A 13988-nucleotide genomic window follows, 5' to 3' on the forward strand; every position below is an offset into this window, starting at 1 on the left:
CATTTTAATTTAATATATTCAATTATAAGATGAATGACTGTCTTTCTTGAACACAAAGGCGATGTCTAACGCCATAACATAGGTATATCCATGTTAATGAACTGACAGGCTTATTACGGTTCAGTTAGTAAGCCTAGAGGCGATAAACACGAACGGTTTCGAATTCAATACCCAGTGTCTGACGTTTTGTTGACGTATTGACTCGGGGTTAAATACATATTGCTAGTATATTATAAATATTGTTTCGATTAAAACGTCTATAAGATTAATGAAGTGAATTTAATACAAAATATGTAAATATAAACATTTAATGCGTGCTATTGGATCAGTGTTTTGTTACATAATATGTTATATATTACATAATAAGCGTTTTGTAGTTGTTATTTATACCGAAGCTGCGCGTATCACAATCGATATAGTTTTATAAAACTGAAAATAGAAATATAAACTATGACGAAAATATATGAAATATTTTTTCCTTGTTTAATGGAACTCACCAATGGTATATCTATAGAATGTATGTACTGATTGTATTATTGTTATCATGTAATTATAAATAAAGTATATTTAAAAATTTTTTTTCATTGATGTATGCAAACCAGCATTACGACTTCGTACATCGTCTGTACCTTGCATTAGCAACAAATCTCGACCTGACTTCCCGACACGTGTCAACAGTCACGATGAACGCGGGCGTTTTCTAAAGATACGTCAATTCGACCCCTTTTCGCCATAATCGTCTATTCATGCGCGCATGCCTTGAATCTCAACTAGGCGTACTATATATGTAGATTATCTTTCCACGTTTTTCATAACATGCAGGGAATAACTATGGGGTATTGTTTGATGATCGGACTGTTTAAGTTCTTTTTTCCTAATACGTAACTCCTTTTGAGGGCTATACTGAATAAAATATCCCATTGGTTGATATAATATCTATAAATATATCCTAATCTGACCAGCTGATTTGTAAACATATTAAATCTACAAAAGCAGCAACTGATCTTTATCAAAAAATATAACACGTAACAGTGAAAGCAATGCTTCCGTTTATTTGGGTTAAGTCCACTCAAAAGGATTCTAAATAAAATTTCATAGTTCACAGCCGCTTCAAAACAAAGCCACATTGAAGTACTAGTTAAATGAAAATGTATGTCGCTGACCATTTATGTGTTTACCAATTTGGTGTATCCATATATAGCAGAGGATTATTATTGTTTCATTGTACGTACTGAAACAAATTCGTGCTATACATCAATTTTATGTACGCCATTTAATGCTTTATTACAGCAAGCTACAGTAGAAAATAGCATGGACATTTTTCTCATATAGCGCCATAACTCGTAAACGTTTTTGTGCTTGTGTTACTAACTCGATAATGTATGAGCAATAATTTATTACAAGTAATTCGACGTCTGCGGTCGAGTCTCTGTAGTGTCCTTTTAGATTCAAATTAAAAAACACCGATGACTATTAAAAAAACATTACAAAAACAAACTTAGTAGTCAATTCATTACGGTATTCTCTCTAAATTCGTAGAACAAGGTGTTCGTAAATAAATAATGCATGAGAATGTTCCGCGTTGGGCTCGCCACTCTTAGTTTCAAGCTCGATAGCTGCAAAAAGTTAATGTTTACTTTTATTATCATATTTGAGTTCATACTCTTATTCCTTTTATTTAAATCCATTTATAAAATTACGGACTTATTGCTTAAGTATGGAAACATTAAATTATTCATCGCACTGAGTAAAGACAAGAACATAATCAATTCAAATTGACTCAATTTACACGCAATAGTTTTATTTTAGGAAATTCGTCGAATACAAAGATAATGATTTGTAGTTGTACATTAAAATTATAAGAAACGTGTACAATAAAGAACAAACATTACCCTTCTTACGTGCTCGGATAAGAGCAAGAATTCAATCAGCATCCGTTATTGAAAATGAACCACGTTAGAATTTCAATGTACCTACGCCCAAACGGCTCAAGATTTATTGCTAAAACCGAGTAAAAAACGCCTCAGCGCGAGAGTAGGTACGTGATGTTACATATTACAATGCTAAGAACCTTGGCATATATGTCTCGCTCCGTGGCTTCAAAGGTGAACTATAAAATTTTGATACACAATTTAAAATAATTATTATTCATCATATTACTTACAAAGTTAAGACAGATTTTTCAGAAAATCGACAACATGTTTTGCATGTATCTGAACGATATATTTTTAATGATAGTCCCATTTAAGTACTTTTATATGTACAATTTTATTGAATCTACTTTCCTACCGAATAACGAATGAAACGGTTGATGTACTGAAAAACGAAGAGAAAAAAAATCCCTTTTCGTCGACGCAGTCACTTGACTTCATTCGACGCGTGTTTTGCCTTCCAACAAGACTTCAGAACTTGACAGTTCGAATGAACGAAAACTTTTTCGTGCGGCTGATTTTGATACAGTCGACAAATTCATTTCCAAAGATAAAGAGCAGTTACGAAAAATGAGAGATTAAATTATATTACGATATTCATTTGCAATTATAAATCAAACAGGCAATTAAGGATAATAACAGATAAATGATGAAAATGTTAAGAAATATTATAGAATCAAGAACTTGGTTGTCGTAAGTCAACAATGGACTGCTATGATTACAACTATTGAAAGTGTAATAACCCTGAACTATGACATATGATGGATGGACGTAATACGTTGAATACGATAGAATTTAAATCAAATAATAATTGCATCAGTATTGTGTATTCAAACCAACCTTTTCTATCCAACCATTTTGAAGTATTAAGCCACGTCATGTGATTTTTTTAACAGATAATAATCCACTAAAACTTGAATTGTTTTTCACTATATATTTCTTCCATAATTCCGTATCAGTTAAAAGTTGTGTATCGTACCATAAAGCGGTAAAAATACTCGGTACCACTTAGGCACGGCTTATTCATGACTTATACGCAATTTATATTCGCTTCCTGGTACAATTTTATCTCAGCCTTTTCTCTAGTCCTTATTTAACATATATCGCGTCGACAGTGCCCCTAGGAGACGCTGATATTTAAATTTAAAACAATTCAACATCTCCTTGTATTTTCATTCTTATTTAGAGGACTTGTCGAGCCATTTCTTTTTCATCTTAATTTGCTTTGTTACGCTAACGTTGGTGAACTTTAAAGCTATTTTATAAATGGTCGTGTAAAAAAATATAGAAAATGCAAATGATTATTTTAGTATTTTGTGATATTTCAATAAATAATACATAATCGATTTAATTTTAAAAATGTTTAAAGAAAAAATAAATATTTAACGTTGTAATAATTTCTCTGAAACTCGAAATTCCTCTCAATAAAGCGCAAGATGTCGTCTGAAAAATTCCATTCTTTATTCTCAAACGAACCCGATCAAATTGCTTCAGTAATAAGGGTCTGCCTTAATAAAATGATCAGTGAAGCGTGAATTTGATATAATATTTTGTAGGTTCTATTTATTCGGAGCACCGAAATTATATTTAATATAGCGGTGTCATTTCAAATTGTATTTCATACCGCTCGAACAGTTTAATGTATGATATATATTTATTAGTTAATCGTGATCAACTAACCACACCTATGCATTGGGTTTATTTTAGTATGTAGGAAGTTATTAAACTCATATTCATTATTACTGTTATAAAATCAATGATTATGAATATTAGTTATATAACAGTCCGTGAGCATATTAAATCAATTATGTCCGACAATGACCATTTATTTCACGTTCCAGCTTTTGAATTCGAAGGGACCCCAAAAAGTTTCATTTCGACTATTGTAACTCATTATCAGCAAACACAAAAGGTCTCATCTGTTGAGGCCCTATTACAATGAGGCCCGGCCTAATCGCCATCCTCCAAAGCTTTTGTTCGGTGCTAAAGGACTCGGGATTGTCAACATCTTCATTAATATTTTCTCCTACCTCGCATTATACGCTAAAACTCTTAAGGGCTTAGAGCACTTCAAGTAAAGTGTCAGATTTAGCGTGGCTATTCTGTTTACTGTTATCTGATGCTATGTATTTTGTCACTGTATCTTCCATTTTTTCTGGTGTCCATAATTCATTATCACTTATTCACTAATCGTTGCGGTAACTATAGTAAGTGTATTAATTAGCATATTCAATGAAATGATTTAAATATTACGTAAATTATTACGACTCAAAGGACTGATACCGTTTCCAATATTTCTTTGTCATTAGATATACTAAAACACATAAAGCTGTCAGGCGTTTCTCGAATAAATTAATCTCATATACTTTGCTAAGTTATTAATTACACATTAAAACCGCGTAACGCATCAAACGAAATCATTTATCTGAACGATTATCGAGAACCAATTCACATATAGTTTAGAGAATTCGTTTCCTCGAAGGAAGTTGTTGTAAATCATCTTTAAAAACCTTATCGTCGCGACCTCCATTCGGCTTGCGAAAACCCCGGAATTGAATACGTGCTTAAAACACGGAAACGCTATATGTTACTCAGCTTGAGTATCGTAACTTAATTTTTTTAATGTCGGGCGTGGCATTTCGATAGGTAAACAAACAATTAGTCTTGCAAATGTTATTAATAAAACATGAGAATTATTTCACTGATTCAATTGTAGATTGAAATCATACGTTCGAGCGATAATAGACTGTATCGCTTTGTAATGTAAATTCATATTCGCATCACCCGCTTTATCTCATGATCGATCGTATTGCATGTATTGATGACTTTACTCGTGTATATTGAAATTGAAACTGTGTTTTTTTACGATAATTGTTAACAAAATATAAATAAGTTGATCATGGTTAATTATAATATGAAATATCAATCCATTTTGGTATTACGTATTACTTCAAATCACACATGAAGCATAAACAAGCTACGTTATACCGTTTACGAAAGTAGCAGAAAAACTCGCGTTCAGATTAGAAGGTGAAACCTTAGCAACGAGTAGATCCATTCATAAGATATATGTCATGTTCAGGAAGCGAAGTGGATGCCCTTGTGATGCCGGCATAGTCAAACGACGAGTGTGCATTGACGTTACTCCCAATAGAAGGTTGCTCGACTGTATAAAGGCGTCACGAGCATGCTTTAGCTGTTTCGTTAGGTTCCGTAATCATTTTTTTCCTTTTAAGAACAGATAAAAACGGACTTATTTAAACTTTAAAACAACTCGAATACATTAAAGTTCTGAATGAGTACTCATTTATAGGATAACTTTAATTAATATAAATAGAACAATTTCTCTAAAAATATAAATCAACATAAAGTTTGAGGACCGTAAAATTAAATTATGTCTGCAAATCCAGTGTCAGTCACTCCCTGAATACATAATAAGATATTTAACAAAGTAAACCCAGGAATGAGACTCGAACAAAAAGAAAAAAAGTTCGAAGCATGAAAAATGAAGCTTTAAAAATAGAACCACCTTGTAAAAATTATACAGTCTGTTAAATATCTAGCAACTTCTTTGTTGGTTGACTAAGGTACAATTAGCCTATGAATAGTTTAGCTTTTAATACTTTTCGTGAAATCGCTGTTCTAGGTAGCGTTTTCGTTAATACCTAAGAAACAATTTCTTGATTACGTTATATCGACTTGGAGATATCAACAAGATTTACCTTGCTTACTACTTCAATCAATACTCACCTATGTATTTACATGCCATTATAATTTTAGATTAATTAAGCTAAGGTGACATAAATAATAATAATACTAGCATCGGTAACCTGAATACGTTCGAAAAGTTCTGCAAAAAACCTTCTACCTCAGTTCAGTTCACCTTGAAAGCCGGAGTGGGCGTACCAAACTTGATTTAGTCGCCATCTGACAAACCCCTTTTTTTGTCCTGAATATAAATAAAACGAGCAAAAAATATAAAGTCGAGTGAGATTTTTTTCCCCTCGCTGTTACCATTGGGACTAAAGCCGTGTTTAGCGAAAGTAAGATTTGAATAATAAAAACATATTCGCTTATAGTGCGGTACCGTTGTTATTTGTATCGTTAAGATTGTATGCACCTATTTCCGTGTAGCCGAGTATGGACTCTCGAAATGAATAGGTTTATCTATTGTATGTCTATATTTTTTATGTTTATGGACGCAAGGAAAATGTCTATCATCAAGCACCCTGAATCGTTTTTAATTCTTCCTTCACGATTTGATAATTACTTCCCGTGTCGTCTAATATCCTCGTTGGTCAATGTTATTAAAATGTATTAAACTCGCGGAAGTAGTGATATTATTCGAAATGAGTACTTAGCTAATGTATTACAAATAAAATCCAAGTTATTTGAAATAGATTAAAATTGGGTCACGCGTAACATAAACCAAACACACAGAAATCAAATTATCAGTCTATTACATATTCGAATAGCGTTGGCGTTGTAAAATTTTCCTCCCACCAACTATTTGAATTGATTACATTTATACATGTTTGTAATAATAGTAATAATTCCTATGATAACAATATCATTAATAGTAAGGACGCAGGCTTAATGGTGCAACGTCATGCATACTAATTCAACATAGCCAGCTCTTTGCCAGAGCTCAGCATATCGGACATGCCTGAAATAATAATCGCGTTCCCCATAATTTAACTGATAACACTGATTTCCTATTTAAAACATAAATTTAAGATAATGTCATTTAGAGTTTTCTTTTTCAATGTAATATCAGGGTAATTTCCACTGTAACTAATCTAGATATTTCTTTGTTCACAGACGAAAAAGAACAATCCAAATCACATTAAGAGGCCGATGAACGCATTCATGGTATGGTCACAAATAGAACGCAGAAAAATATGCGAGCAAACGCCCGATATGCATAATGCAGAAATTTCCAAAAACTTGGGCAGAGTGTGGAAAACATTAAACGATGAAGAAAGGCAACCCTTCATAGACGAGGCGGAAAGGCTCAGGCAGCTACATATGCGCGAGTACCCCGACTACAAATATAGGCCTCGTAAGAAAACGGCAAAGCCGGCGCAACGGAGTGGCGCTATTACGAAGCAAAAACGTAAACAACGGGCTGACAGCAATAACAACAGAGGAGTGTCGAGGAGGCGAACGCGGCCAGTTCCTAGTGTTCCAAGTGTTCCTATGGAAACACCCGCCCCTCCACCACTGCCCGCGTCTCCTGCGGGGGCGCCTGATTCTCCCGAATCGGCCTGTTTCTATGATGACAACACGCGGCGTGAGCAGACGGACCTAACGGATCTTTATTCGATCACGGATTTGCTACCATTACCAGCAGACTGTGAGGTCGATCTAGATGCATTGACGGACATGGAGTCCTTCGAGACGGCATCCTCCTCTTCCGGATCGCATTTTGAGTTCTCATGCACGCCGGACGTGTCTGACATGCTAAGCGAAATCGGCGTAGCGGGCGATTGGGACGACCACACGTTCTCATCGTACCTCACGTCGTCTTAAAGAGGTGCTCGGGTCGCCACGGCCGCTGGCCGATACCACTGATCTCATTTTCGAGCCGCCACACGGGGGCCGACGACGCGGCGACCGCTCGCCGCCCCGCCTAGAGAGTGCCTACATCCAATTGACGTGTCGACATTTGGATTCAATGTACAAAGTTATTTAATAAGATTTGAGGGTGAAATTTTTTTTCTAAGTTCATCAGCCACATGGCTGCGTTCGTCTTCAGTTTTCTTGATTTAATATTTCATTTTAAATGCGAACTATTCGGCAACGGCTCCCCGGCGTAGTGCCGGGTTTTAAACCATAGGCTGTGAGTTGGTTCTCGTTTCAAGGTGTTGCTTTTTTTAGATTTTTTTAATGTAATCGGGGTGATTTCCAAACGGCACGTCTCAGACGCATCTCAGTAAATAATCCGTCTTACTCTCCGTCGCCTGATTAGCAAGCTACGGTCCAGTCAGGTCACTCGCATGTATGCACCGCGTTGTCGCGTCCGTATTCTATATTTGTACATTACTCGACTTGGCTTCTAAAATAAGTTCGCAAAACCTTCGCTTTTAATTTTACTTCCTTAACAATTTTATTGTAAGAACGTTGAATCGTTAATTTACGTTTAAACTTCGTAGGTGAAACATGTATCGTTCGATTGATAGAAAAATAAGACTAGGTTAAAATCATATTCGTCTTGCGTTCATTTAACGTACATAAGTTCACTTTATACTTTGATGCACACATAGTTAATAGTTCGACCTTTATAATTTTACTGTTGGAAGCTAATCGGTATGTCATTTGAGGAATTTCGGTACGAAAGAAAGCGGAACTTTCGAGTAAGGATTTTTTGGAAGCAGTTGGTCCCTTGCCGTGTTGAGTTTCTCGTTTTCTGAAACAAGCCACGCGTGTAATTTTGTCAGTCTTTACTCTTTTATTGGTCGCGCGTGACTTTTTTCAAATCCATTCAATGAAACAATGGTAAGGGATTTGTGTAGGTGTTTCGAGTTGGTACGTCTTGCTATAGTGTAAGTAAGGTTGTTGTAGAATAAGTTCAATGGTAAGGTACGAAAAACTTTATATTGCAAAGAAATGACACCATCTCAGGATCGATGCGAAGGGACACTTCAAATTTCTTCTTTTCTTCAGTTTACATCTTCACGCTTCAATTGAAAAAAAAAAAACGTCTATAGAAAGATACATATCAATAAAGAAAATGTATTAGTTCGCGGGACGGTGATAAAATATTCGTATGAAGAAAATACTAGTTCGGTTCCCAATAAATATTTTGCTGTTTAAACTCTGTGATTTACTTTATGAATTTTCTAAATTATAAGAATCTAGTGGAGACTGATATCGCATAGATTAGTTTTAGCAGCGCTAGCTTCTCTAACTTTTTTAATTTTTAGAACTGGGCATAATTTACTAATGGAAAAACGATACTTACATATTTTTGATAATCTGCTTTCCTGTGGAAATCGGGAAGTGGTCTCACAAAACATTAGCAGACGATGAGTTTCTATAAAGAAGCTAGATAACGTTTTTTACGAATTTATAGTTGCAAAAATATCAACATCAAAACATTCCCGTCCGACGTCCACAGCAAAGCACGAGCTAAACACAATTTGTATAAAAAATTTCGCAAAAAAAAATATAAATAAACTGTCAATTCATTGAAAATGGCGTCAGTTAGTTAGCGGGGTAAAGTTTCAGAAATGAATATTACCTCAGTCAATATAAGATATAATTATAAATCTTCTAAAATATACTGTTTCAGATAACGAAAACAATATTTGTAGATATTCTGTGTCCCTAAGATACATATGTATATTTCATAATAATAAGGGATCCGTTGTGCTCTGATCGATAAAAAAAGTAAATGCTTTACTTATATTATTATATTCTTATAAATATATTATGTAAATGACTTCGTGTAATAATTAGTGAGTGTCTACGAAATCCAATTATTTTTAAAGAAATGCATAAATACACGTTATTATACATTGTATTGTAAAACTGTAAGTAACTGTCTCGTGTGTTGTAGACGATATGATGTATCATACTTATATGGATAATAAAAAGGAGGAATAAATTTGTGCCTAATGAATTACTTGAAAAAAATAATAATTTCATAATATGTATATTTTAGTGATGCTCAATATATCTTTATAAGCGCGTAGTAGTTTAGATGCTGTTAAAAAAACATTGTAAAATTGTATACTTAGTCTTTTCGGATGCCAGATATGCATTTTGTTTTTCATTTCTCTAAGGCTTTGCTATCACGCTGCTAAGTTAAAGATACCACTTGCGTTTTCAATCATAACATTTATACAATCAATCCTAATTGTTGCGTATACTTTCAAACTTTAAAGGCTATTAACATACGAAAACAAAGATCTGAATGTTGCTGTGACAATTAGTTTGTCAATAATGTATACGTAAACATCATATGGTATTAATAACTTAACTTCTAGTATTATAATGAAAGAAGTGTTTGGTAATGTATCGATTTCTAAAGTTTCATTGCAGACACTTTTGTCATTAACGTTTTTTAATAATACATCGTCTATTCAATCATTTCGAGATACGTAAATTTTTAAAGGTTTATGTGATTGTTTCGAAATAGCTTTTGCTTCGACTAGTTCATTTTTTTTCGTTCGGAATTTAACGACGCAAATTTATTAATAAAAAGCAATACAGATAATAACACGATCGCTCAAATTAGAATTAAATCTCCTTCACTAGTAAAAATAACACAATCGAAGTTTTAATGAATATATACGTTAGTAGAATCGGTCTCATCATTGTCATCGCTGTCAATTTCAGTATGTCGTATCCCACATGTTGTAGTTACGAGGAGAATAATTAGCATAACCCCGAGAGTATTTGTAAAACAACATCGAATTTATTGTTGTATTTAGCGCTTCTTGTTGTGGTTTTTCAATAATTGGAATTATCAGGGTTTCGATGTTTTGTTTGAAATTAAGATTGTAAAAAGAAAATCTTTTGTAAAAAATAGTTATCCTTTTATCCCCTTGATGTAATCTGTTCTAAAATGTTTCGAATTCTTTGCTTAAATGTATAAGCCTCTTCTTTCGTAGCCTTTTTAAAAATCTATCGAGGTATTTTATAAAATTGTAAATAAATAAGTATTGAAACTGTTTATAATAATGTAAAAGTCAAAATAAAGCGACACTGTGACAAAAAATTAGAGGGTATGTATACGCGTCTCAAAGAAAATAAATATCATAGAAGACGTAGTTAGTTGTTGTAGGTTATACATGTAATTAAAATTAAAGAAAAATCTTGTTGTGTACTTCTTTATGAACTCAGGGCATTTGATTCTATAAACACTTTACTTTGAGAAAGGATAGAATCAGATGTCCGGAGTGAATTCTTCAGTTGATATCTACGATTCTCTAAACTACAATTAAACTGTTGCAAATATTTGTCCACATCCTTCAAATTTATTACCAAAAATAATTATCAATGTTATAAAAATTCATGAGATATGATCTCGTTTAACACCAAAACAAACTTCAACAGGATTGAGTTTAGAGAATTTAAGATGATCCAACTTTGAATCTATGCTTACAAAATCGCTTGTCATACAAGTAGATTGATGTTTTCTAACGGCATTGTATGTAGGCTATAAATTGTGTATATTCGACATTATACATAAGACATTTAAAAGCGTTTCGATTGATGAAAATGTTAGTGATTCATTCACAGAACTGAAAGCGTTAAAAATATTCTCGTTATGTTGTTTGAAAAAAAAAAAAAAAAAATGATGTCTATATTTCTGTATAGTATGTATGTATTACTGTTGTTGATTTATTTAATAAGCGTCTTCTATCGTAAGATTTTGTTCAAAACATTTCGTTTTTACAACTTTGAGACACAACGAACAATTATGTTTCATTATCTTGATCAATAGCACATAATCCCTATAAATATTTAATAATAATAACTGATATATAATTGGTGTCTATAGGATGATTAAATTTAAACAATAATAATAATTAACCATTGTATTCTATGTCAACTTCAACCTGTAGTGGATGCGTATTATAATGATAATATAAAACATTGTTGACGTAGCTGTTTCATTAATAGTTATTGGTATAACGAAACATTTAATGATAATTATAAAACAAACGAAAACTTCGCACAATCTGAGTCAAGGAACTAACATAGGAAGTATAATATAGGTATTAATCGTAATATACATAGTAACATATAAGATACAGATGTAAGCGTGATACTTTCAACAAGATTTCTTCTTTGAGACATATATATTTCAAAAAAAAAAAAAATATATTTTTTCTGTGTTGTGTTGATCTGCCAGTTTATCATTGTAAATTTTCTTAGAATATACAAAAAAAAAAAAAATCTAAATATTTATCATTCGTTTCCTTCAATCCTGAGTTTTTAATTGTTATCGCTGTGTAGGATTTCGATCAAATTTTTAAGGAACAAAAAAAAATTATTAAAAAAATGGTCCATTAAATTCTATCAAGTAATATAATAAGAAAAATGTACTATTAGTAGCAGCAAACGTATACTTAAAATGTGTGCTTATATCTCGTATTAAAGAAAGGATACGTAACATGCCAAACGAAATCTATTTCTTGAAGCTAATAAGCATGGCTTTAAACGTTATAATGGGACTGAAGTTTCATGTCGTTATTGTAATTTTTTTTCTTTTACCATTGGACATTGTAAATATCTTGTTAATAAGCTACTTAAGGCCACATATTTTATAGAATTTCTTTGTAAATCACACAGTAACCGTGTGTTCCGATTCATTCTAGTCTACGAAGATTTTGGGCAAGTTAAGACAATATCAGATTATCTCGTGTCTTCACCGATTCGAGTCGATTCACTTGCGTGTTTTTCTTGAGGACAATCGTGGCCTTTTTCGTAATTGATACCTGATTTTTTATTATTTTTTTTTTTCAATTGATACCAAAAAATGTTGAAGTTGTTAGACACCGTTACCGATGGATCTCTCTTTTTTAGCACTAAACAGTTACGGTTTTTTTGGCTTACCAAATAGTGGCGACGCTTTTGTGTTACCAACATCGTAATCGGTTCTAAAATGTTGTACATATTAGAAGAACATTGTTTTAAGTGATACGCACGGTTCTTTAAAATGTGAAAAATATAACCCACTGTCGGGTTTTATTTTATTAAAATCTATTATCCAGCAAGAGTTTTAGGATTAATTTTTTTTAAATATAAGTTATTGTCAAGCGAGGTTTGTGTAGTTCTGATAAAACTCCCTCGTCCGTTGTATAAATTATTGACTTCGTATCTCATAAGGTACATTCTGTAACTGCATATATTGTACGTAGTTTTTTAAACTGTTAAGTATGAAATAACTAATAACATTACTGTAGTTTTGGATTTAAGGCAAACGTGTACATTTTGTATCGTACTTTGTTTCAATAATAAATATATATTATTATATGGTAAAAATAAATGATCAAGTTTTTAAAAAATAACCCGATTTTCATTGAACCTATCCCAATCCTTCTAATATTACGAAATGTGATAATGATGCTAAGAAATATACATTTGATTTAATTGAAATATAAAAATTATAAAGGAGGATGTGGTCATAAGGAAGTATAGTTTTAATTACTAAGTTTATAACAAAATAACTAGGAAATATGTATATCAGAATAATTTGCAATATCATTCTTAATTTATATTTTATTTCCCTGAGCATAGATCACGAATACTATTTCACATATATCCGTCTGTTTGAAAATAGAAACATTATACAAACTATGATTTTTTTAATAAATATAACTGGATATTTTTTAAAGAAAAAAAAGGCGCCTCAGAAAATTATTAGGGACACATGCTCCAAGGTTTTAATGATTAGTGCGATGAATCTGTTACTATAAATATATAGTATTTAGTTTTTTTGGTTAAAAAGTAAATAAATCCTGATTCATTGTTTATAAAAGTTATTCTTCCTGTTTTGATAAAATAGGATCTGAAAGTGGTTTGGTATAATTCACTATATTAATTTGATGGTGAAATTAAGATATATGACAGGAACTTACTAAAACTACAAAGTCATTGCAAGTCATTTGAGATATTATAAATAAAGTTTATAAAATTAATAAAATATTATTGAATTCATTCTTTAAAGTGGACTGTATAAAAGGCTGCAGTTATTTTAGACTCATAATTTTATTATTAGAGCAGATGCAGTATCAGAGAGAAGTCCACATTCTACTTCAAACAATTTCTAATTTTAGAATTACAATTACAATAAAAATATCATATGACATTACAGATTGAAACAAACAATTCCAGTAATCACCGAACCTTTAACAAAATATACTAAAATCCATCCAATAATTTCTGCGTATTGTGTGGACAGATGTACATTTCCAAAATTTGTAATACCGACATTGGTATCGATAATAATGTCAAATCATTATAATTTGATTATACGTATAGACGCAGCGACAAATTCAAATATCATTATGAATTCTGGACAAAATTTGATGGCGTCATCAA

General features: G+C 32.3%; 1 protein-coding gene across 1 annotated transcript in view; it reads left to right on the forward strand.

Annotated features, from left to right (window-relative positions):
- Nucleotides 1–12955, forward strand: part of LOC113401049 (transcription factor sem-2-like) — a 70599-nt gene extending 57644 nt beyond the window's left edge. The window contains exon 2 of the mRNA XM_026640762.2: nt 6753–12955. Coding sequence (XP_026496547.1) covers nt 6753–7463 — 711 coding nt within the window. The 3' untranslated portion in view covers nt 7464–12955. The remainder of the gene's footprint in view (nt 1–6752) is intronic.
- The last annotated feature ends 1033 nt before the right edge of the window (nt 12956–13988 follow it).

This window comes from Vanessa tameamea, chromosome 18 (assembly GCF_037043105.1).
Source record: "Vanessa tameamea isolate UH-Manoa-2023 chromosome 18, ilVanTame1 primary haplotype, whole genome shotgun sequence".
NCBI lineage: Eukaryota > Metazoa > Arthropoda > Insecta > Lepidoptera > Nymphalidae > Vanessa > Vanessa tameamea.